Source organism: Mustela erminea, chromosome 4 (genome assembly GCF_009829155.1).
Source record: "Mustela erminea isolate mMusErm1 chromosome 4, mMusErm1.Pri, whole genome shotgun sequence".
In the NCBI taxonomy this organism is placed as follows: Eukaryota; Metazoa; Chordata; class Mammalia; order Carnivora; family Mustelidae; genus Mustela; species Mustela erminea.
In genome coordinates this window covers 97,027,531-97,051,204 of record NC_045617.1, presented here as the reverse complement: position 1 = coordinate 97,051,204, position 23,674 = coordinate 97,027,531, and the positions used below count along the sequence as shown (strand labels likewise).

The window sequence follows — 23,674 nt, the reverse complement described above, 5'->3', positions numbered from 1 at the left end:
GGGAAGGATAGACTGCTATCCTTCCCAGGAAAAACAGAATGAAGAACTTCAGCCTTTTCCCCTAGAACGTCTGTAGAACCTTAGTTCCATGGGCTGTTAATAGTGACTCTGAGATAAAAAGAGTGTTTTGGAAACATGGAGCTGAATATTCCTTCTATTCAAAAAGGGTACTGGGAGTTTTTGAAATGCTAATTTGTAACTGGCATATGTCAAGCAGATTATAATAGGCAGGGTTTCCTGAGCCATATAACAGTTGACCATGAGATACTTTCAAGGAGTACCTCATGGGGCTAGAGCTCTACAAAATTCAAAACCTCTCTTTGGAGAAGTTTATTTATGACTGCCTTAATCTCTGCCAGATTGGGATATGTGCTGCCCATCTACTGCCCTAAGGTCATGTTCCTCCTGCTCTTCTCAGCTACTTACTCAGGTCCAAAAGGGGATTGAGTCCTTGTGATTCCATTTTACTTCAGTCCAGCTCATTAGCAAAGGAGGTTACGGATATAATCATTGCACACGCATTTGAAACACCAAAGTCAATCACATTCAAGTCAACTTTCTGAAGGTAAAGACATTTTTAATACTGGTACCCTACTTTTGCATATAAGAATACAGATTAGGAATAAATGGACTATCTCCTTACATTTCTCCCTATCAGACAATTCATATTTTCTATATAGAATAAGGGAATGGAAAGACTGAGTTTAGGGTTCTTGTGCTTTTTTAGATGAATTCTATTCAGTTATTGACTTTTTACTTATCTCTCTCTCTCTCTCTTTTTGGTTTAGATTTTATTTATTTATTTCATACAGAAAGAGAGAGAGAGAGCATGCATGACCACAAACAAGGCAGAGGGTCTGAGAGAGAAGCAGGCTCCCAGCTGAGCCGGGAGCCCAATGTGGGGCTTGATCCCAGGACCCTGGGGTCCTGACCCAAGCTGCAGGCAGGTTCTTAGCTGACTGAGCCACTTAGTGCCCCATTTATTGACTTTTTAAAATGAACAAATTTTTAAAACATAAAGAGGAAAAGATGAGATCATACAGAAACACAGCATAAATAATGATTTAACTAACGCAGAACGGTGAATGGAGAATGTGGTAAAATATCATTGGTCTAGAAGAAGCCTTAGATCATCCAGCTTAACTGTATCAATATGTGTATGAATGTACAGAGGCCAGACTGGTAAAAGTTGTCCTCTAAATCCACACTATCAACTGGTAACAAGAGGACACCGAGATAGGTTCCTGAAACCCATCCTGAGTGCTTCCCGCAGTCCTGTGCTCTCTCTCCAGACTGTCCTCCAATCCACAGCTCAATAAAGACAGAAATTATTTAAATTCCCAAATATCTTCACCAACTATGCAGTTCCCAATTATTCACACATGTTGTTTCTACAGTGCCATGTTTGGAACTTGTTAGAAACAGTTGCTTCTCAATTCTGTCGTTTGAATTACTAGTCTCCCATGTGCTATACCTAAAAATCATTTAACATGTCATCAAGTGATCTTCGAGGGATGCTTTTATACATAGATCTCCAGCAGGCTTTGGTTTGGTGCCATGCAACTTGTGAAATACAATAAATATTGGCAACTGATTTATTCAATTTCCTGCTTAATGTTAAATAAACGTAAGTAACTTAATGTAGATTCATACAAGAAGTTCATCATAATTCCACCTGTCTGCTAAGGGTGTGGAAACTGTTGCCTGTTTTATTTTTAGCCGACATTTTTACTAGTGAAAATTTTACTTCAAGGGAGACTATTTTTACTCTTATGTAAATAGAAACTATCCATATTTAACTAGTGAATAAGACCTGAACATTTACAGGTATGTTTTTCTTTGCACCTGGGAATGCCACACAGTTTTTGAAGTTTGAGTTTTAAAGTTGAATTTCAATCTTACATAGAAAAGGTTAAGTGGAAATACAGGACTTTTTTTCCTTCATAGTTCAGTCCTGTTATTTTGAATATTCTTAAACAAAATGGTCCTGGAAGTCCTCTTGAATGGGCAAAACATCCAGAAGGAGGCTTACTAATTTTATTTCTTACATGCTAAGAAGCCTTGTTGTATGATTCAATTCATGATGTTTTCTTTTGAGATTAGAGATTAAATGGAAATTTCTTCATTTCTCTTCTGATGCTGAGTGATTTCATAGGATTAATAGAATCATCCATTGCTGATTACCTTCCCTACCACTTTCCCATTCAACTAAAAGGAGAAAAAAAAAATCTATATACACTTTAGGCTCCTTAGAGGCAACCAAACAGGTCGCGTTCAAGTGACATGTGCACTCTCCTGCGTCAGCTGCTGAAAGTATGGCTTTTAGAAGATAGTAGCTGACTGGAATTCATGTCATATGTGGAACAAAACGAAAATAGGGATGGCGCATCTGGGTGGCTCAGTTGGTTGGGCGACTGCCTTCGGCTCAGGTCGTGATCCTGGAGTCCCTGGATGGAGTTACGCATTGCGCTACCTGCTCAGCAGGGAGTCTGCTTCTCCCTCTGACCCTCTCGTGCTCTCTCTCTCTCATTCTCTCTCTCAAATAAGTAAATAAAATTTAAAAAAAATCAAAAGAAATGAAATCTTGCCATTTGCGACAACATGGATGGAACTAGAGCGTATCATGCTTAGCGAAATAAGTCAAGCAGAGAAAGACAACTATCATATGATCTCCCTGATATGAGGAAGTGGGGATGCAACATGGGGGCTTAAGTGGGTAGGAGAAGAATAAATGAAACAAGATGGGATTGGGAGGGAGACAAACCATAAGTGACTCTTAATCTCACAAAACAAACTGAGGGTTGCTGGGGGGAGGGGGTTTGGGAGAAGGGGGTGGGATTATGGACATTGGGGAGGGTATGTGCTTTGGTGAGTGCTGTGAAGTGTGTAAACCTGGTGATTCACAGACCTGTACCCCTGGGGATTAAAACATATGTTTATAAAAAATAAAAAATTTAAAAAAAAGAGAAAAGAAAAGAAAAGGGGGATGAACGGCCGAGCAAGAGAAAACTCAGACACCAGAGCTGTCTCAGAAATTGAGAGGGAAATGGAATTAAAATGACTATGGAAGGCCCCCAAGGAGTGGGACATTAAGGAGACAGATGTTGCCTCAGTGGAAGAAAGGCATTTCAGATAGATTGTCAGAGGTAGAAAGGACATGTAAGCAATGAAAGAACAGCCTATCATTGAAAGTTTTTAAATCTGGAATGGGTGACAACCTAACAAGTACCCTGGAGAGAAGATCCAAATGTTGAAGGAGAGTAGAAATTGTAAGGGACCTCCTAACATTGAGAATCAATGAAGAAGATGTTGTCACCAGCAAATATACAGATATCTGGGAAGTACCTATCTATTTCTTGCTTTTAGGAATTATGGGATGAGTAGGAGGGTTTATTTCTAAGAAGGTGTGATGTCAATTCACATTTTGACTAAAAGGGAAGAATTAAGCCTATTGATTATTTCACTTCCCTAACCCATGCTTCAGTTAAAACATCATGGCCCTGGGAATAACCCAGTGGAGAATACATCCAGGACCTAATAGAGATATTATCATAATCCACATCAATGAACATATTTATTGGGTATATACTACACGCTAAGTACTATGGATAGATAGAGGAAAGCATTTCCTAATTACCCCAGGTAATTACCTGTATTGTGCTTAATCCTTTCTTACAAAATCTCTCATATAGTATAAGTTTTTGAAAGTAATTTTCCTCCACATTGCAAGTTCCTAAGAATGGGACAATCCTTGAGCCCCAATCTTTGTACCACTGGCCATTACCATTGTACCACTGGCCATTACCACTGTAAAATACAAGAAACAATAACATTTCAGGCACCTAAGGTGGGTGCTGAGAAAGAAAGCTTCCTCCTTTTTCTGATTGGCTGTTTTTTCTGAAGAGAGCATTAAAGATAGTCTGACTCCCTCCCCTTCCTTATATTGTCAGACATGTTTTTGCTTGACTTCAGATTCAAGGTGATTATGAGAACGTAAGAGATCAAGAAGGGAAAAGTTGCTAAGACCTCCTTGAGATCGCAAACAGGGAAGTTCTTAACATTGCAGAAAATGAGGGCCCTGGGCTTCTGTCTGAGCTGAATCTGTTCTGTCCATGAGGCCCCATACCACCTTTGTCTAATTGCCACTGTTGTTCCTGGGAATTGTATCTGTGGGGTCTTGTGCAGATTTCAATCAATTCTCTTCCCCTTTCCAGGAGTGTTAGAGTGTCTGCGGTGTGCTCTACACTTTGGGTGGTACTTGGTACATTATAAATAATGAATGAGCCTGACTGCTGTCATTTTGATGGAAACAAGCAGGTTTCCAGGCTATAGGTTGTGAGAAAGGTCACTGCTGTACAGTTTCCCAGAGCACACAGGTATGTCAACTACCACAGAAGACTGGAAGTAGTTATCTGTGCTTTATGAGGTCAGATCATTCCCTAGCTTTATCTGGACATATTCAATGGACTGAAAGGAAGCCACAGCCCTTGAGGTACCAAATCAACCACCCTGTAAGGTGTAATTCAAGTGGTCCACATTAGGAAGTATTTTTGACCAAATAAAATAATAGCAAAAGTCAATGTTACTAATCAGAGCATTCTCTATGCTTATCTGATTACACTCTCTCCTTACTTCTTTCCCAGCCAGAACTCAGCAAACACAGTAGAAAAATCAGATTCCACCAATGGGCTGTTCTCAAAGTCGAATGTGTTATGCTTCTTCTCTAACTCATTTTTCTCTTGACCTTACCCTTCTATCAAAATTAAAGTTACCGCTGTCAGTGCAGAATAATAAAAGTAGAATCCTTTCAATACATTGGTATACTAGACAGAACTTTATATAATTCTCAGTGTCACTTTAAAAATGAATTAGAATTGTTTTTCTTCCAAAGTAAAAAAAAAAAAAAAAAAGCTAATAGTCTAGAAACATCCTAGGGCTGCAGTTCCTAAAGCTGTTTAACTATTAGAACCAACTTCAGAATTCGGCAAACAACCCAGATGCTCAAGTCTAATGCTAGACTTGACCTGTTAAATTAGAACTTTTAAAGTGTACTCCTGTCTTTGAGTTTTTTTTCTAATGCTAGACTTGACCTGTTAAATTAGAACTTTTAAAGTGTACTCCTGTCTTTGAGTTTTTTTTTTTTTTTTTTTTTTAAGAAGCTCCAAGAGAGATTTTGCTGTGAAACCAGGTTTAAGGGCTACACTTAAAAAGTGTGAATGAAGTCTTTTTCAAGGTCAGGCTACAAACTGACCTTTATTGTCCTATTAAGCTATTCTTTTGAGGATTTTTTAGATAAATGCAGAGTAAAAAAAAAAAAAAAGACATACATTTAAACTTGATATACATCAGGAGACTTTGATTTGGGTTTTAACTGGAAATGTTAACCATGTATCTTTTGTTTAAAAGGACATATAGTTTAAGACATGTAGAAAAATAAAAGTGGACATCTACCTTACCTTATATATAAAAATTAACTCAAAATCCATCAAAGACCTAAACATAAGACCTACAACTATAAAACTCTTAGAAGAAAATGGGGGAAAGCTTCATGACTTTGAATTTGCCAAGGATTTCATGGATATGACACAGGCAACAAAAGTTAAATTAAAAAAAAAGGCAAGATGAACAACATAAAAATTGTGGTACATCGAAGGACATAATCAACAGAATAAAAAGGCAACCAACAGAATGAAAGAAAATATTTTCAAATCCTATATCTAAAAGAGGCTAATATCCAGACTATATAAAGAACTTACAATTCAATAGCAAAAAGCGAATAACCAGATTAAAAATGGGTAAAGGACGTGAATACACCTTTCTTCAAAAAATGGCATAGAAACAGTCAAAGGCTTATGTAAAGATGCCTCACATCATTCATCCCTAGGGACATACAAATCAAAACCACAATGAGATATCACTTCATACACATTAGGATAGCTGCTATTAAAAATAAAAATAGAGTGGCACCTCAGTGGTTCAGTGGGTTAAAGCCTCTGCCTCCGGCTCAGGTCATGATTCCAGAGTCCTGGGATGGAGTACCACATCTCTCTGCTCAGCAGGGAGCCTGCTTCCTCCTCTTTCTCTCTCTGCCTGCCTCTCTGCCTACTTGTGATCTGTATTTGTCAAATAAATAAATAAAATCTTCTAAAAAAATAGAAACAGTAAATAGTAAGTGTTGGTATGGATGTGGGGGAATTAGAACCCTTGTGTCCTGTTGGTGGGAATGTAAAATGGTGCAGACGCTAAGAAAAACAACTAACATATTTAATTGGGTACATACCATGTGTCAAGTACTGTGGATAGAAAGATGAATGCATTATCTAACCACCCCAGGTAGTTAACTGTACTCTGCTTAATCTTCTATTATAAAGTCTCTTTCATGTATTATAAGTCTATGATAACTTCTCAAAAAATTAAAAAGAATTACTATAGAATATACGAATTCTTTTCTGGGTATATATCCAAAAGAATTGAAGCAAGATCTCAAAGAGGTATTTGCATATCCATTTTGATAGCAGTACTATTCACAACAGCCAAGAGGTAGAAGCAACCCAAGTACCCATTAAGGAACCAGTAGATAAGCAAATGTAGCATATACAGACAATGACTATTACTCAGTTTTAAAAAGGAAGGAAATTCTGACACATGCTACAATATGGATGAACCTTGAGAACATTATACTAAGTGAAATAAACTAGGCACAAAAAGACATACTGTAGGATTCTACTTACATGAGTCATCTAGAGACACAGAGTTAAAATTAAAATTGCAGAGACAGAAAGTAGAATGAGAGCTGCCATGGGCTAGGGGAGAGGAAATGGGGAGTTGTTTAATGGTTATAGAGTTTCAGATTTGCCAAATGAAAAAGTCCTGGAGAGTTGTTGGCACAACAATGTGCCTGTACTTAACACTGCTAAATTGTTCATTCAAAAGTGGTTAAGATGGTAAATTTTATGTAAGTGCTTATTATCACAATAAAAAAAGATATAATTTAGGAAGTTTGCTATAAAGTGAATTTTAGTTAAGTGATTTCTATCCTCCTACGACCTTCCATTATGAAATCGGAACATCTCATCAAAATAAATAATCTGGAATGTAGTGAAAGCAAAGCAAATAAAAAATCTGGAGAATCTTAAAAAGGGATAATAAATAGGAAATCATAACTTTCTGATACTTAATATATACTTAAGTATACTTAATATATAACAATATTTATAATACTTAAATAATACTTAAAATAACAAAATACTTAATATATAACAATATTCATAATAATAATATATTATATTTGTGCCCATATATATTAATATATAAATAATAATACCAAAACTTTATTGATGATACTTTTATAAGTAGATATACCATGTAGTGTTAAATTCTTTTAACATATGGCTGTATATTTCGAGTTGCTGTGACTAAGAATCTGCAGCCATACGTAACCTTAAGAGTTTTAACCCAAAATATAATCTCTTTTTTAACTGAGGATGGGAGGAGGGGGGAGCAATTTTCAGTATATGTAGCTTTTTTCTGGACAACACCAGACTAGCTTATTACCATATTCTGCATAGGGGGAGGTAAATACAAGCAAATAAAGCCTAGGAAGGAAACACTCAGCTCACGTTTAGAAGTCAAAGTTTTCTCTTTAAGGAGTTCTATGGCATTGATTTGGCAACTAACTACAATATCAATAAATTATCAGATTATCAATAAATTATCAGTATCAATAAATTAGCAGATTGTGCCTATGCTGAGCAAACACATGCCTTGCCTATTTATTTTACACTGTCGCTAGTATTCAATTTACACATTGATGCTGTATTTTGTTTTGAGTCTGAAAAAGGACAGCTCACTGTCTGACAAAGGCTGTGGTACCTGTAACTAGAAATAACCTCGTAGCTATGATATAAAATATGAATTCCCTGTGTTTTAACAGTAAATTCTTCTATAGAGTGTATTTGTCACTTCACAAACTTCCTTAAATCAGGACTTGATTTTGCATAAAAATTAAGTTCAGAACTGAACTTCTGTAAAAATTACAAATATCTTTAGTGTGGATAAAAAATATGAAAAAATATTTGTACAGATAGGACAGTGGAGCAAACCATACCTTCTAAACCTTGATTGGCAGCAAAGTAAACAACCCATCATTCACTAAATGCTTACTTTATATTCATTATCTCACTTTATTTTTCACATATTAATTTATTTAAAGTAAGCTCTATGCCCTAGGTGGGACTTGAACTCACAGCCTCAAGATCCAGAATTACAAGCCAGGCCGGCTCCCCTATATGCGTTCTGTCATGTTAGCTTACTACTGTCATATAATGGAAGGGTTCTTATTTGATTTAAAGCTAGGGAGATTGAGGGTTGGAAAGAATGCATGCCACCCCAAAACTACCCAGCTCACCAGAATGAGGGTCTGGATTTGAAGATGGTTCTATGGACTTTGAAGCCTCTTCCCCTTAACTTCTGGGCATTGCAATTTCTACCAATGTTATTATACTCACTTTCACTAACCCAACTGAGTGCTGGGAAAAAAGTCCTGTGAGATAGATTTTTGGTCTATCTGGTGCATTTTTAGAAAGTAAACCCAAAATATAGTCTTCAAAGATGTGTCTACCATATCTTAAGGAGACTTGTGGCATGATGCCAGATAAAATACTCTATTTAAAAGTATCTGGTGTTGCAGATAAAATTCCAACTCATCAAAATATCTACTATTTTATATAATGCAGTGTCCTCCCTGACAGCATTATCATTAGTGAGAGGTACTGAAAACATTTTAAAATTTAATGTACAATTGTCTTTATTTAACATTGTTTTTATTTGTTTGCTTGCTTTGTTTTGTTTTAAGTAGGCTCCAAGCCAGTGCAGAGCCCAACGTGGGACTTGAACTCAAGACCTGAGCTGAGATCAACATGGTGAGCCAACTGAACCACCCAGGACCCCCTGCTTAACATTGTTTTTTAAACCAAATAGTGATAGTTAAAAGAGGATAAAATATTTTTTTACATTGATGAGAAATATCATGTAAGGCTTAGAATTTTAGGGCTTTGAAACTGGAAGTTACCTGAGTAATTATCTTCTTCCTTTCCATATTGCATGTAGGGTATAAATTAACCAGAAAAAAAATTCTATTCTTCTCCAAAGCAAATCAGAAAATAAAATATTAAATGCGCTTTCAATAACACATTCCAGGAGCTTTAAAATATACGTGTGTAGTCTAATTTGAGTCATTTGCAGCTTCTAATTGGCAGAAATTATTAATATACACTTGTAAAATCAGTGTATGATGTCCCATTAGTTTGTGTCATATCACCTGTCCATTCAACAATGTACCTCACCAAGATAAAGAAGTTATTTAAATGGTTTCAGAATCCTGATTCAAAAGTGTTTTTACTTGGGGCGCCTGGGTGGGTCAGTGGGTTAAAGCCTCTGCCTTCGCCTCAGGTCATGATCTCAGGGTCCTGGGATTGAGCCCCGCGTCCAGGGAGCCTGCTTCCCTTCCTCTCTCTCTGCCTGCCTCTCTGCCTACTTGTAATCTCTGTCTGTCACATAAATAAATAAAATCTTTAAAAAAAACCACAAAAAACAAAAGTGTCTTTACTTGAAATAATATTGTTCACTTGCAAAGTCACAATTTCCTCAAAATTGCAAAAAGACGCTAAATTTTCTGATCTAAAATGTTTCATGCATTAGTTATTTTTATAATTTGATCTTATATGCTTACAATTTCAAAAGATCCAGTCAGTCACTATATGAATATATAAGTGCTGTTTTTAAATAGAACTGTGATAGGAATACGAAAGTATCTGGGTTAATAAAGATGATTTAAGAATTTAAAAGAGAGAAAAAAAAAAGAATTTAAGAGAGTCTGAGGAGATTGGAAAACCAGTCTTACCTGAAATGTGTTAGGTGTCTCTGGATGTCAAGGTCTAGAATTGGAGTGGGTCTGGAGGATCCCAGTGGTGATCTATCTTGGCTCAAGAGATCTTGGAATTCTTTACAAATTTGTCTAAAATAAAAGATTCATCATTGAAGTTGAACTCTTAATATGGGGCTTTAATTTCATCCCATGATATTTACCAAAAGTTTGTTTTCTCATTTAAAGGAGGATGAGATTAAAAAATTATAATTAATTAATTAGCTAATTAATTAATTAAAAGAGGACTAGGTTAATGTTCATAAAGCAACCTCCAAAGTTCCATCTACAACAAACAGATGAGGTTCACAATGGTGACTTTGCTCCCAAACTATAGGAAAACTGTAAAAATTTTGGAAGTGATCAACAGCCCATGACACTGACAAAACTGTGTTCATTTTTAAGGTGAATATTCACAGATCAACCTCAGCATAAAAATATCTATACAAAAGAATCACACTGAACCATTGTTTTTTTAAGAAATTAAAATATGAGTTTTGGAGGGGATATCACATTTGTAAAAAGTTTAACTCAAGTTACAGTTTCCTTTCAAGGCCATGATTCAAGCAAACTTTGGAAAATCCTGTTTCCCAGCATTTCATTAAAATTTAGACTGCTGTGAACTGAATTCATATTTTACTATTTAAAGTACAAAGTCATTTACTACAATTCAGCCCACTAGCTTCACAAAAATGATTGTTATGTCCCATGTAATACTGTTTCTTGCAAAAGGTACCCTTAAGTGTGATTTTCAGATAGTGTGAGTTCACAGAAATTGCCCTTTTCATTGTGAACCCAATTGAAAGTAAAAGCGGATCATAAGGAGAGGAAAAACAAAAAACCAGAAAGAGCCCTGATCTGCTCTAAATCAAACAGGATCCTCCATATCCTCCAGCTAATGTTTTAGTCTCTGAGATATAGCATCTTAATGCATGCTTTTAACAACTGCATGTGTATATATGTTCATTAAGAATATTTGATCTGAATTTATCACTTTTTCTGTTCTGAGTTAGACTTAGTTGATTGACTTTCAGATTTACTACAATTTAAACTAAGTTTTTGATGCCAGTCGGTAGCCTCAAATGATGTAATTTGGTAGGGCATCATTATCTGTTACTTTGTGTTACTGAATAGAGTTAGATATACTGTTATCTTTATTTTTTAGGCAATTTCTAAATAAAATTTAAAATCCAGATTCATGCTATCATTTTTCAGACTGGCAATATGAATTACTATTTGGTAGGTCATCAGTAGGAACCATTATTATAAAAAATATTGGAGTTGTTTAAGATGAGTCTTTTAATTTTATATCAGATTAAAATATATTTAAAAATTCGAATGTCAAAACATTGCTTTAGTTCTTGTGGTATGATATTGGAATTATTTGGATGATTGAATAAATTAGTTTATAAGCTGGTAAATCAACTTCCTTATACTGTATAAATAATACAGCAAGTTATAATAAAGTTGCTGAAGAAATGAGGAAAAGGCCAAGTGTGGAAAAATTGAACTTATGCTAAGCAATTCAGCTACACTATAAAGGAAGCTGTACCAGGAGCAGTTCCAGAATTCTCGACCTCTGGTATTTGATTCTGCTGCTCTTAACTCACTGATTTAGGACAGCTTCTTGACTTAAAAACAGATGACAATTTTGTAGACTCCCCTTGGGCAATTATGATCATCATCTCATTATGACAGTTACGGAGTTATTATTTTTATGACTAGTTTCGTCCTTATTTTAAATTTTATTTATAAAACTACAATAAGAAATACTCATTTCTCAAAACAAAATGACACATTATGAATTATGTAACACACGATGATCTTCGGTGAATCATAAATTCTAACTTTATCACTTACGTCACTGTCCTTAAGGACATAATTTTTAAGCCGATGTCTGAATTTCAAGTTTTGTGTTTCCCTTTTTGACAATTATTGTTATGGTAACAATTAAAACGTGTTAATGATTCTGCTTTACCTTAATGCAGATCGAATGTTAAGCATATTTAGTTCTAAATTCAATGAAGAAGTTTAATGTGTTTTCTATGAATCAAATGTTTTGTCCAGTACATTTTTAGAATTCAAAAATGGTCTATTTCAGTGTCTGTCTTTCCTATATAATTGTCTAATTACACCAAGATATTTGGTTAATCAACAAAACACAAGAAATTAAGGGGAATTAGGAGGCTCTACCCTTCGTCAATAGGCCTTTCATTTAATTATACAGTTGGCAACACAATTACATACAACTGAATCCATTATTCATAGAGGTAAAAGAGAAACATGTAAGCCAATCCAACAATGCAGATCAGTTATTGGATCTCTTATCCAAAGATTTTGAAATTCATATGTATTTTTGATGCCATTGTCACAGTCTTGTGAACAAAGACGAGCTAACTAGAATGCATGGGTATCCATGTAGGCTAGTTAATTTCAATGTTGAAGATTTTAATTGAAAATATCCAAAACTTCACTATTAGAAAATTAGAAACTGCTCAGAACACATATTGGATCCATTCATATATTGTAGGAAAAGCTTGTTATTCCTACATATCCCTTAACTTATCCACTTAGGTTGATAACTCCTTGTCTTGTATATATTTGTAATGACTACACAGTCTCTCATTCTTGTTTCACATTTTCCAATAAGAAGATGGGGCAGATATACACAACCAAAAAGACAAAGAAAAATTATACAGGCTCTCTCCTAATTTCTAAATGTTTATGACCTATTTACTCATATAAAACTTAAGGTTACTGGAATCAGTGAGCCCAATTCTTGATTATTTAATGGTTTACAAATGTCCAGCTATGGGCAGAAAGATTGAAGAAAAGTACATGTTTTCTGTTCTCACAATATTTTATGAAACCAAAGTTCAAAATATCATCTAAAAATAGACATTTTTGAGATCCTAGGCAAAAGGAAAATACTACTCCCAAGTTGACTCCACTACTGTAAAATAGATGTCTCAGCACAACTTGGGCAAATATGAAAATACTTCTCTTAATCTCCTCTAGTTCTAACATTGGACTTCCATGAAAACAAAATCTCTGCATTGGTTTGAATGTACAGACATTTAAACAGAGTTATGGGAACTCTCAAGAAAATGGGTACTTGAATGTTAATGGCGGCATTGCTGTGGGCGGTAGAGGTGAGCAGCTATGGAACCCTTGTGGGGTAAGGGGCGCAAAAGGAAGGACTGCTCTAGAGTAGGGAGAGAAAGTCTTAGAATAAGCCTGATGAGACTATAACAAACTAATTTTGAGGTAGAAAATATAAAGGTGACTTCTCTTGGATAACGCATATCTGGGGATAACCGAGTCATTCAGAAGTGTCTTATGGGTATACATATTGGAAAAATCTGTATAATCCTGCTGGCTAGAAACAGACCAAGCTTTGGAACACCTGCAGGATACTAGCTAACTTCTAGCAGTGTATTATTCTCTTGATCTGAACATGTCTTTATGATATTGAGAATTCGTACTGACTATGTGTACTTTCTGCTCCTCCTGGAGAAACTGAAATATTACTGATGAAGACCCCTCTGGGTCCTTCCGTGTAAGGGGTAAGAGCAGAAGCAAACCGAAGAAAAGATCCCCCAGGAGATAAGCCACACAAAAAATCCAGGTTCAGCTCTTTCTAACAGCAAGTTTTCAGGAGCTTGCACACAATAAGATCTATTCCAAAATCTTAAATCCACATTTTATACCTGCCTTATAAGTTTCTTTTCTAACTCTTGGTCTTCATTTTCTTTCTCAGCTGTTCCTTTCCCTTTTGTTTTCTTGTTTTACTTTTTTTCTCCTTTTGCCTCCACCTTTTGTTTTCCTTCTCTCTGGGGCAAGACGAACCATCTAAGTTATTCTCAGAAGAGTAATACAAAGGTATATCCCAAACCCAAACAGTGCAGCCACAAGCAGCACCAATCCCAAATAAGGGACTCAATATCGTGAGCAAGACTGTTGGATGGTAGGTATCCCATTTAAGCCCTTAAACTTGTAAAAACACACAAAAAGACCTATGTGACATTAGAAGTTGGTAGAAGAAATATTTAGTTTTGATTTTATGCATTTTGAGGCCATTTAGATTTTAGCTAACCTGTTGTGAAGTCTTTTTCCATCAGTTTCTAAGAAGCAACGTCTTTAATGCGATCTACCTTATACTCTCTCTTTGAAAGTTTTCCCCAAATAAGAAACTAATTTAGAGATGATAGTTTAACCCACTTGAGACTATTAGTTCTAAAATTTGAATATACAGTTAGGATATTAGCAATATTATTAAGTCTATTATGTAGCATAACTTATTTTAATAAAGAGAAGAGAGTAAGAATTAGCTACTGTCTGAAAGATTTTTCTCTAAAAGTTTGAACATGACTTGCAGCACAGTTTGACTATTTTGTTGGCTTTTCACAGCATCTATGGTAGTTCTTCCATTCCTTATCAAAGAACTGTCAAGTTTGAGGGAGTGTGAACTCATCTTATGCAAGCTTCCCCTTTCTTACATCATCTCTGTCATTATTTTAATTCACATTTTTGTTGGACTTTTTACAATTTTCAGAAGCTTTCTCATACATGCCATCTTTTCTTTTTGACAGTATCAACACTTCAGGTGGGGCAGGATAGGGATTGTTTGCTTCATTATACACTAGAAAAGATGGGGGCAGTGATGGTGATCCCTTGGTGCTAGCGGACTCTGTGTTACCTCTCACATACCTGGGTCCTCTTTTTTCATATTCTCCAGACATTCACAGTGTTTAGAGATCTTCATCCTCATGTACCAAGGTGCAGTGAGTGGTTTAGACCAAATCACATAGAAGTTAATGACATATTTGCCTGGAATCTACATTTCCTAATACTTTCTCCTAAGAATGCCTGCATATTCTGAAGAGGTTTTCTAAAAACTCATCATCACTAAACAAAGGCAGTTTGTAAATCTTGCTATGGCACAAGGCCAGGGCTAAGGGTGTGTCCTTGTGTAATATATCTGCTGAAACGTGAGACCCCTGCTTTAGAGAGCTGGTACTTTCTAGACTCTTTCCCTCACTCAAAGAAAATGGAAAAACTGAGAGAAGGCATATAGAGCTTCCCATTCTGCTTACTTGGTCGCTAGGATCATCTTTTTTCGTGCTGTCTGTTCTTTCTGTTCCATATGTTGTCTGGCAAGATGTTCTCCTACAGCTTTGGCTGGAAACTCTGTTTCACAAGTGTAGCCAAAATCCCGAGCCAAGTGTAAAGCTTCCCCTGTTGGCAGACAATAAAAGTCAGTTTTCCACAAATGTCTAAACTCAGTAAGAGTAACACTTTATATTTTCCTCAAGCCTCCCCCTTCTTTGTGGTCAGATAGATCATTTCTTCCTATTTGTTCTAAATAATACTAAGGAGAAGACTTTTGGGGTGGGGGTAGATTAGGAGGAGGAGAAACTGAGGAACAGAGAAGCTACTTACCAGGCAGGGGCGTGTGAAAAACTGTGGGGAAAACAAGAAAAACAATCTAGGAGTTTTGATTTTCCTAGAGACCAGTTTAGCTTCTCAGATCCTACAGGTTAATGCCAGAGGGAAAAACTCCATGGGTTTGCCATTCTGTTGTTGATCAACCTAAAACCTAACCTTAGTGTATTTGAAACATTCAGATATCTTTCCTAGGAGATCTATCAAAATATTGACAAAGGGTCCAAGTAACTTTCCAAAGAACCTGGAACACATTGGAAAGGGGAGAACAATGAATTTTATTGATTTCATACCACTCTGTTTGCAAGGATGCAATATTCTGTGATCATAGTACCAGCATATCAGGCTTCATGGCAGTCTTCAGTACCTTTTAGCACAGTGTGCAATGCTTCTTATGCACACTAATAAAAACATTGTGCTTTTTAAGTATAGTAAAGTCATAAGTAACTTTTAGTCTTCCACAAAAATCTTAAACCTGAATAAATTGGTAAGAAATGAGGTAAAAATGGCTTATCTGCCAAGTAAGATTTGGAGATAAAGTTCAACCTTGAAAACAATAGTAGTTTTAAAGCTCAAGCCAAATTTCACTTGAGCACGAAAACTCAAAAAAACAAAACAAAAACAAAAACAAGCTTTCACTGCACATATACTGAGCTCCTACTTTGCTCAAGGTGCAGTGCATATGTAAAAGTAATGAGGCATATAAAAGGGCAACGACAACCACTCCCATAACAGTAGCAAAAAACACCTTAGTAGCACTTTCTAATTTATGCAGCAACCTATATGAGCACTATCATCTGCTCATGTTTACTGACATCATGTTGTTATTATTTATAACACAAGCTATTGTACTACAAGCATCATGTGAGTGTTAGAGAGAAAATGTTTTATTGATGTTCAAAGGGGGAAAAGGTGGTCAGCATGGGGGAATTAGGTCAGATAATGCTTTGTGAATTAGAGATTATGATTCCCCCCCCCCCCCAATTTCAAAGCAGTGGCCAGTTTTTAGTTAAGATTTGCATATTCACATGGTAGGAAATATCCTTCTTAGTCATCCACTCTAAATAGGAAGAGGGCATAACTATATGCAGAGGGTCCCTATGTTGAGGAGTCTGGATAGTGCTGATTATTGAAGGGTCACGGTTTTAGATAAAGCTGCAATGTACAAGAAATATTTTTAAAGGGCTTATTACTAGCAGTTTATCCCCCTAACCAATTGAGAAAGAAAATTTATGCATATTTGACAGAAAAATGGCACAAAGTTTTTTTTGGAAAAAAATAAATAAAGGCATTGTGGGATGCTTGGGTGGCTCAGTCAGTTAAGTGTCGGCCTTTGGCTCAGGTCATGATTCCAGGGTTCTGGGACCAAGTTCCGTATCAGGCTCCCTGCTCAGTGGGGAGCCCGCTTCTCGCCTTGCCTGCCATTCCCCCTGCTTATGCTCGCTTTCTCTCTGTTAAACCAATAAACAAAATCTTAAAAAAAAAAAAAGACATTGTAATGCCATATAGGACGGTCACTTTTGCTAGAAAAATGACAGAAGGGAGATAATTCAAGACATTTCAAATTTGAGGCATATAGTCTAAAGCAGTGACCCTAACACATGACAGAGGATAAGCTCATGTGATCTTGGGATTTACAAGTATCTTGCCACTAACACAATAACCCATTCGCAGTGTCATCTTTGTACATTGTGTTGAGTTATGGATATTGATATATCTGCATATTGCAATATTGTCACAGAAAGATATTTGGAAAGCATTTTCACAGACACACACACACACACACACACACTCATTTGTCCTCTACTGCTTTTGCAGTAGTGAGAGAAATGAAATAGTGCAAATGGGAGGGTGGCCGCATGTCCCTTAAATTTGATGTTAAAACCTTACTCTGGTCCATTATATGCAAAGCTCCCACCGTGTGTAGTTTTTAAAGCAGTTTGAATGGAGCAGCTGCTATTTACATTTACACTGACAGCCAGATCCTTCTTTTCCTTAGTTCTGTTTACTGCTTTCTCTGGCTTGCAATGTAACATTGTTACTGGATGTATAGCTATGTTACATTAAAAGAAATGGCAAGTGAAGGCACTCTGATACGTAGTTAAAATATGTGTATCACGCCACAAAAGCTTTGTGTGTAAGGACCCAAGAATGAATGAGTAAATGAATCGTGAATTAAAATACACATGATATCCAGCAAGGAGGACAAATCTGTATTTAAATTCTGTACAGCAGGTACCTTAGAATGAACAAGTTTAAGAAAAATAGAAATTTTAGGATCATAAAAAGCATTTGAAAGGGAGCCTGGGTTGTTCAGTAAGTTAAGCATCAGACTCTTTAGTTTTCACTCAGGTCATGATCTTGTGGGTTATGAGATCAAACCCCACAATGTTAGGGGGGGTCCATGCTCAGTGGGGAGTCTGTTTGATGCTCATATCATATTCTGTAATTTTACTTCTGTTAACTTTTTGAGAGAGTTACGCAGTGTGTCACCTACTGCTGATGTTAGCATTGAAAAAAATGAATACTTCTTAGGGGTTTCTTTTTTTTTTTTTGGAAAGGGAGATAAGGACTACTTAGCTTATAGACCCTAAAGACTTGCACTTAACATACTCTTATACAAACAATAACCCTAACCCCAAACATCCATCCTACATCTAAAATATCCTTGAAATAATACAGTATAAGGTGGTCATCCATGCTGGAGTCAGTGTATTGCCTGGTCGTGTGAAAAAGGGTGGAAGGTCCTGATTGGTCAAGTGGCACAGTGCATTAAGATTTCAAAATGACTTAAACTTGTTTTGCAAACAAAAACTAGGGCATCCTACCTCATCTTACAAGGCTATGAGGTGACACAGCAGTATTTGCCATATGGAAACAGAAGGAAAAATGTTCTCAGCCCTTCCTGAATCATTCTTCTACCACAGGTTGCTATACCTGCCTTTGCCCTACCAAGGAGACACAGAAGCTCATTGATCTTTACCTTCACAAATCAGTCAGATCCCCTAGAATTTTATACACATGCTTTCTTTTTAAAAAAGAATTTGCTCCCTGATGTCAGGGCACTCATTTTTCACTCAAAAGCAAAAAAAAGTGAACAACTAGGGGAAATTATTAAGAAAAGTTTAAATGAACTTCACTGATGCAGCCTAGAAGTAGAAAGTTGATGGGAAAAAGTTTTCTGGATTACCTGTTTTATCGAGTTTCTGGACTTCTACATTATTTTACAAGAAGATCTAAATGTACATTTATTTATTTATTTTTAAAGATTTTATTTATTCATTTGACAGACAGAGATGACAAGTAGGCAGAGAGGCAGGTGGTGGTGGGGCGGTGGGAGGCAAGCTCCCCGCTGAGCAGAGAGCCCAAGGTGGGGCTCGATCCCAGAACTCTGAGATCATCACCTGAGCCAAAGGCAGAGGCTTTAACACACTGAGCCACCCAGGCTCCCTTAAATGTATTTTTAAATAGAAATAAATAACCAGCATGTCAACCTTCTATGTCACTAAGGATTTTTCCCTTCCTTTAGAATTGTCGTATTTTAGAGAAAAATGTACTTCAGATAATGAAAAATCAACATCTAGTACACTAATTTGCACTAAAGGATACCTCTATATTGTGATTACCAGATACTGCCACTGTAACAGTATTGCCTTAACAACAATTTGTTTAACTTAGTATTGCAATACCCGATGTTATTAGATAAAAGCAATGATTCATATGTGTTAACCTCTAGTCACATGTCTATGATTTCAATTTTACTTATATGTATGGGAAACTAGCACGCTGAAATCTATCTGTGGGATTATTCTAAGAAGTACCTATTAGAAAGCAAATCTGAGAGACACCTGACTTCTTCAGTCGGTAGAGCATGTGACTCTTGATCTCAAGATTGTGAGTTCAAGCTCCACACTGGGTGTAGAGATTACTTAAAAACAAAATCTTAAACAAAACAAAACAAAACAAAACAAAAAAACAAATTTGAGAATATTTTTAAACCTGGATAAGGTACTCTATTAAATAAACTGTAATACCAAGCCATAGTAAACCCTAGAGCTGAAGGACAAAATTAATATATTATAGGTTTCCCAAACTATTCAGAAAAGGATGTACTCTATATCACTACATATAATATAACCTATGATATAAGTAATTGTCTTATAATTTAGTAATTCCCTAGTTTAATGATGATTTTATTTAAACAACGCTTTGTTTTTCAAAGCAATAGTTTTATTCCCCATCGCATGCCATACACTTAGCACAGCCCTGATTCAAAATAGGTACTCAGTAAACATCTGTCATGTGAAAAAGCTTTGAAATATCTTATTGGTTAATTACAACAATAGTCTTGTGAAGACTTCTAATGAAAATGGTGAAAAACTAGAACAAAGAATTGGTAGAAAGAATGAACATATAGTTCATTCTAGAAGATCCACAAAAATAGAGTATATCCTTCTATCAGTGGAACCATTTTATAAAATAGACTATACCTACACTTTTAAACACTCGCTACTCCCATAACCTGGGGTTTGTGTTTTTGTTTTTAATGTCCGGGTGTCACTCCATATCAGTCTCAGGGTATTTGCCTATTTTGAGACTCCTGAAATAATCTCAGGCCAACATTAAGAACTACTGTCCCAAGGTGAAGGGAAAGTGTTACGTAGGGAAATACAAGAATTCTGTGGCTTATACAAAAGGAAAGCAGTCACTATACAGTCAATTTTAAACTATAAAGATCTCTATCAGGGCTTTTGCATAAAAGGTTCTGCCTTACTTGGCTGACATAATATAAACTCTAAAAACAAAGCAAAAATTAAAAAAAAAAAAAAAAAAAAAAAGGAGAGACACCGGGCTGGCTCAGTTGATAGAGCATTCAAATTTTGATCTCAGGGTCATGAGTTCAAGCCCCACATTGGGAGTAGAGCCTACTTTAAATAAATAAATAAATGTTTTAAAAAATAAAAACAAAAAAACTGAAATGTAATGGTTGAAGGAGAAACAGATAGCACTGTTAAGGAAACGAAATAAATCTACTGAAAAAGTCTATGTGTATGGAGAGATATAGTGTGAAATGAAGCTTGCTTTTCTTTTACTAGTAGGGAAAAGATAGGTTTTCAAGAAAAGGTGTTGGGACAACTGGGTGGCCATCTGGAAATAAGCAAATAAAATTGGATCTATACCATGCATCTAACAACAAGGCCTAGATGGATCAACAATTTAAACATAAAAGGTAGAACCACAAAGTAATTAGAACATGACAGAATTCTTTCACAGTCTGGGGATAAAAAAGTCTTTTAAAATATTACAAGTCAAACTAAAAACTATGATATAAAATATATGAGACATATGATTATACTCATATCAAAAATTCTGTAAGACACAGACCTAAACAAATAAGCAAACCAACAGAAAACTCATAACGTCAAACAGACAAACTAAAGCTCGTGTTTGGGAGTCCTTGCAATGCAGATCAGAGACATACAGCCAGCTTCCTGTTACATAATGAGCACTTACGAATCAATAAGAAAATATTTAAAAATATCCCATAAGGACAAAGCAAATGAATAGGCAGCGAAGATCTCTAAATTATTCTAGGAATACTCAACTCAACCTCTTTCATAACCAATGTATCCCCCCCCTTTTTTTTAACCCATCAGATAAGCAAAGATCCGAAAGTTGCCTATCTGCAGAATTATTTATGTAAGTGTGAGGTTACTCATTGTAGCACGATTTGTGATAGCTGAAGATTGAAAATATCTATATAATATTCAGTAGGGAACTGGTTAAATAAATTATGAAACACTCAAATAAGGAATATCATGAGTGTTTAAAGGAATGGACAAGTTGTAAGCCCTGAGAAAAAACACTATTATAAGGTGTGAAAAAAAGAACCCAACAGTAGAATAGTGTGTACAGAATACTATAATTTCTTTAAAAAATGAAAATATTCCACACATACACACACACACACATCATTGGAAGGAAATAGAGAAACCGTTTGTTTAATAGAACATTTGTTTTCTGCCAGGAGGGGAACTGGCCAACTAGGGAATAGAGTGAAAAACAAATATTTTACTGTATGCTCTTTTGTAACTTTTAAATTTTCTTCTAATATCTGAATAAATTATCTACTTAAATTATATTAATTCAAAAGTAAAATTACTCTTTGACTCCATTCTTAAAGAGATTTCATTCTAAACTCAAATATTTGTCGTAAATTAAAATACAAACAATTCTAAAACTGCTATTGCTATTCAGCAGGATATGGACATCAGTAGGAAGAACTACACTCTATACTTTTATTAAAATGTCTATGAATTTTGATAAATCTAAATCATGGAAATAAAGAAGAAACCGAGTGTTTGAAAAGTACTTTAGTCAAGGCATATGTGTTGAAAGAGAGAATAATGGAAAGAAGAAAATAAAATCATGAGGGAAGTAACACAGTATGTGTTTTTGAGTAGCACAGCCTGCAAGACTGAGAAGTGAAAAGGACCAAAGTGGGCAAGGGCAGGCAGGACTCAGCCAAGTGGGTAAGAAGCTGTGTACTTCTGCCACCATGTCTCTCTTTCTTGTGAGCTTAATGAATGGGGTTCCGAGGACCTAGAGAAGGCAATAGTTACAGAGAGAAGGACTCTGGGTCCTTGACTGAAACTGTGAGAAAAGGCCCTTGGTAAGGTACACCCACATCAGACTATGACGAGAAATCGGCTTCTATCATGGTAAGCCACTGATAATTTGGGAATTAACTGTTATAATAACTAACATTATCCTAACCATTATAGTTATTATCTTTATTTATAAACTAAGAAAATAAAGCTGAGTCAGGTTAAGTAACCACCTCAAAGTCTGACAAAATTTCAACAGTGACTTTACTGGGGACTCGGGAGGCATACTTGCCCAAGGGAAAATACATCTAGCTCATGCGGGACAACTAGTTCATGTGAAGATGTGCAGGGCAGGGTCTGGAAGGTTACATTTTTTGAAACTAAAGAATGAAACAACAACAAAGAAGGATTTAAACTCAAAATCCTTTGACTCCTGAATGGAGATTATTTTACAATATTTGTAAATGATCCCTTTCCTGTTGCTGGTGTATATTCACATCCCTTTCTGCCCCATGGTTTTGAAATACACACACACACACACACACACACACACACACACACACACACAGGATTGGACCCCCTGTCACAACAAACTACACGTCAAGGTATTTATGTTTAGGGACTTAAATGGTGCTTTCAGAACTCCTGGTGTTGCCCGAGAATGTTACATGAGCTTTTCCAAATTCAGCAGAACTGTCCCAGCTCCCACTCCAGAGCACAAAACCAGCAACACTCTGGTTTTGTGCAACACTCTGCAGCTTTGGCCATCCTGGAAAACGTCAAGTGAGGGGGAAGCAATGGGTACGAATAACTACATCATTGACTCCTCATGTTTATTTTAACAACCACCAACTCCACAAAGATTATTCTGGAATAAAATATAGAGGAGGCAGCGAACAGAAACTGCTGATTCATAAATAATAAATATATAGTAAGAGTATTAGAATCAGAACAATAATATTGGCCATATTCTTTGAATGTTTTCCAAAGATAGAATTATTATCATTATACAAGAGGTGGGGATTACCCCACGATCTCCTCAGGAAGAATCATGCATTGGGTTAAACAGCTCTAACCCACCACATTTTCTGGAGAGTAGCATCTCTCTGATGTCATAGATAACCAGAAAGAGACAAAAGAGAAGTCACAGGAATATAACTAAAACAAGGGGAAAGAAAAAGGACATCAAGTTTATGATAAAGTGGGGAAGAAGATGTTCCAACCATTAGTTATATATCTAAAACCCATTCGGTGAAGATGGATAAAAAGGGGAAATGATCTACTACTACATTCTGAGGACTCTGGATTCAAATATTCATATCATATTCCAGCTCAGTTATGTCTGTTACATGGACCCCCCCCCCCCCAATAACTGCCTTACCAGACTGTTCACTTTTCAAACAACTCTATGAGGGGAAAAGAAGTCAGTTTTAAGTTCTTCATCCGGTGCTCACTAGGTACAACGATATTTGTAACAAATGTTGTGATTTAAGTATAAATTTGCATTAAATAGTCCTCTCCCTTAAATTCCTAAAATAATCCCCAAATAATTACTTCAATATGTTGATTTGGGAACAATGCAAGGGTGGTCCTATCAATTGAGTGACTCCATTTAAAAGAAACACAGGAGATTTATTATAAAACAATTAAAAACAGAATGATGGTAAAGCCCAAGGCAAGCATGGAAATTTGGACTATC

The 23,674-nt window shown here is 36.0% G+C and overlaps 1 protein-coding gene across 3 annotated transcripts in view; it reads right to left on the bottom strand.

Moving 5' to 3' along the window:
* The window catches only part of TFAP2D (transcription factor AP-2 delta), a 57,183-nt gene that overhangs the window by 13,133 nt on the left and 20,376 nt on the right, over positions 1–23,674 (bottom strand). For 2 of the 3 annotated variants that reach the window (XM_032340229.1, XM_032340228.1), the window contains 2 exons: positions 15,019–15,160; positions 9,902–10,015 (listed from right to left, as the gene is read on the bottom strand). In XM_032340229.1, the coding sequence (XP_032196120.1) occupies positions 9,902–10,015; positions 15,019–15,160 (256 nt within the window). Of the gene's footprint in view, positions 1–6,730; positions 6,741–9,892; positions 10,016–15,018; positions 15,161–23,674 lie in introns of those variants that run through there. The other variant, XM_032340230.1, reaches the window with a different exon arrangement.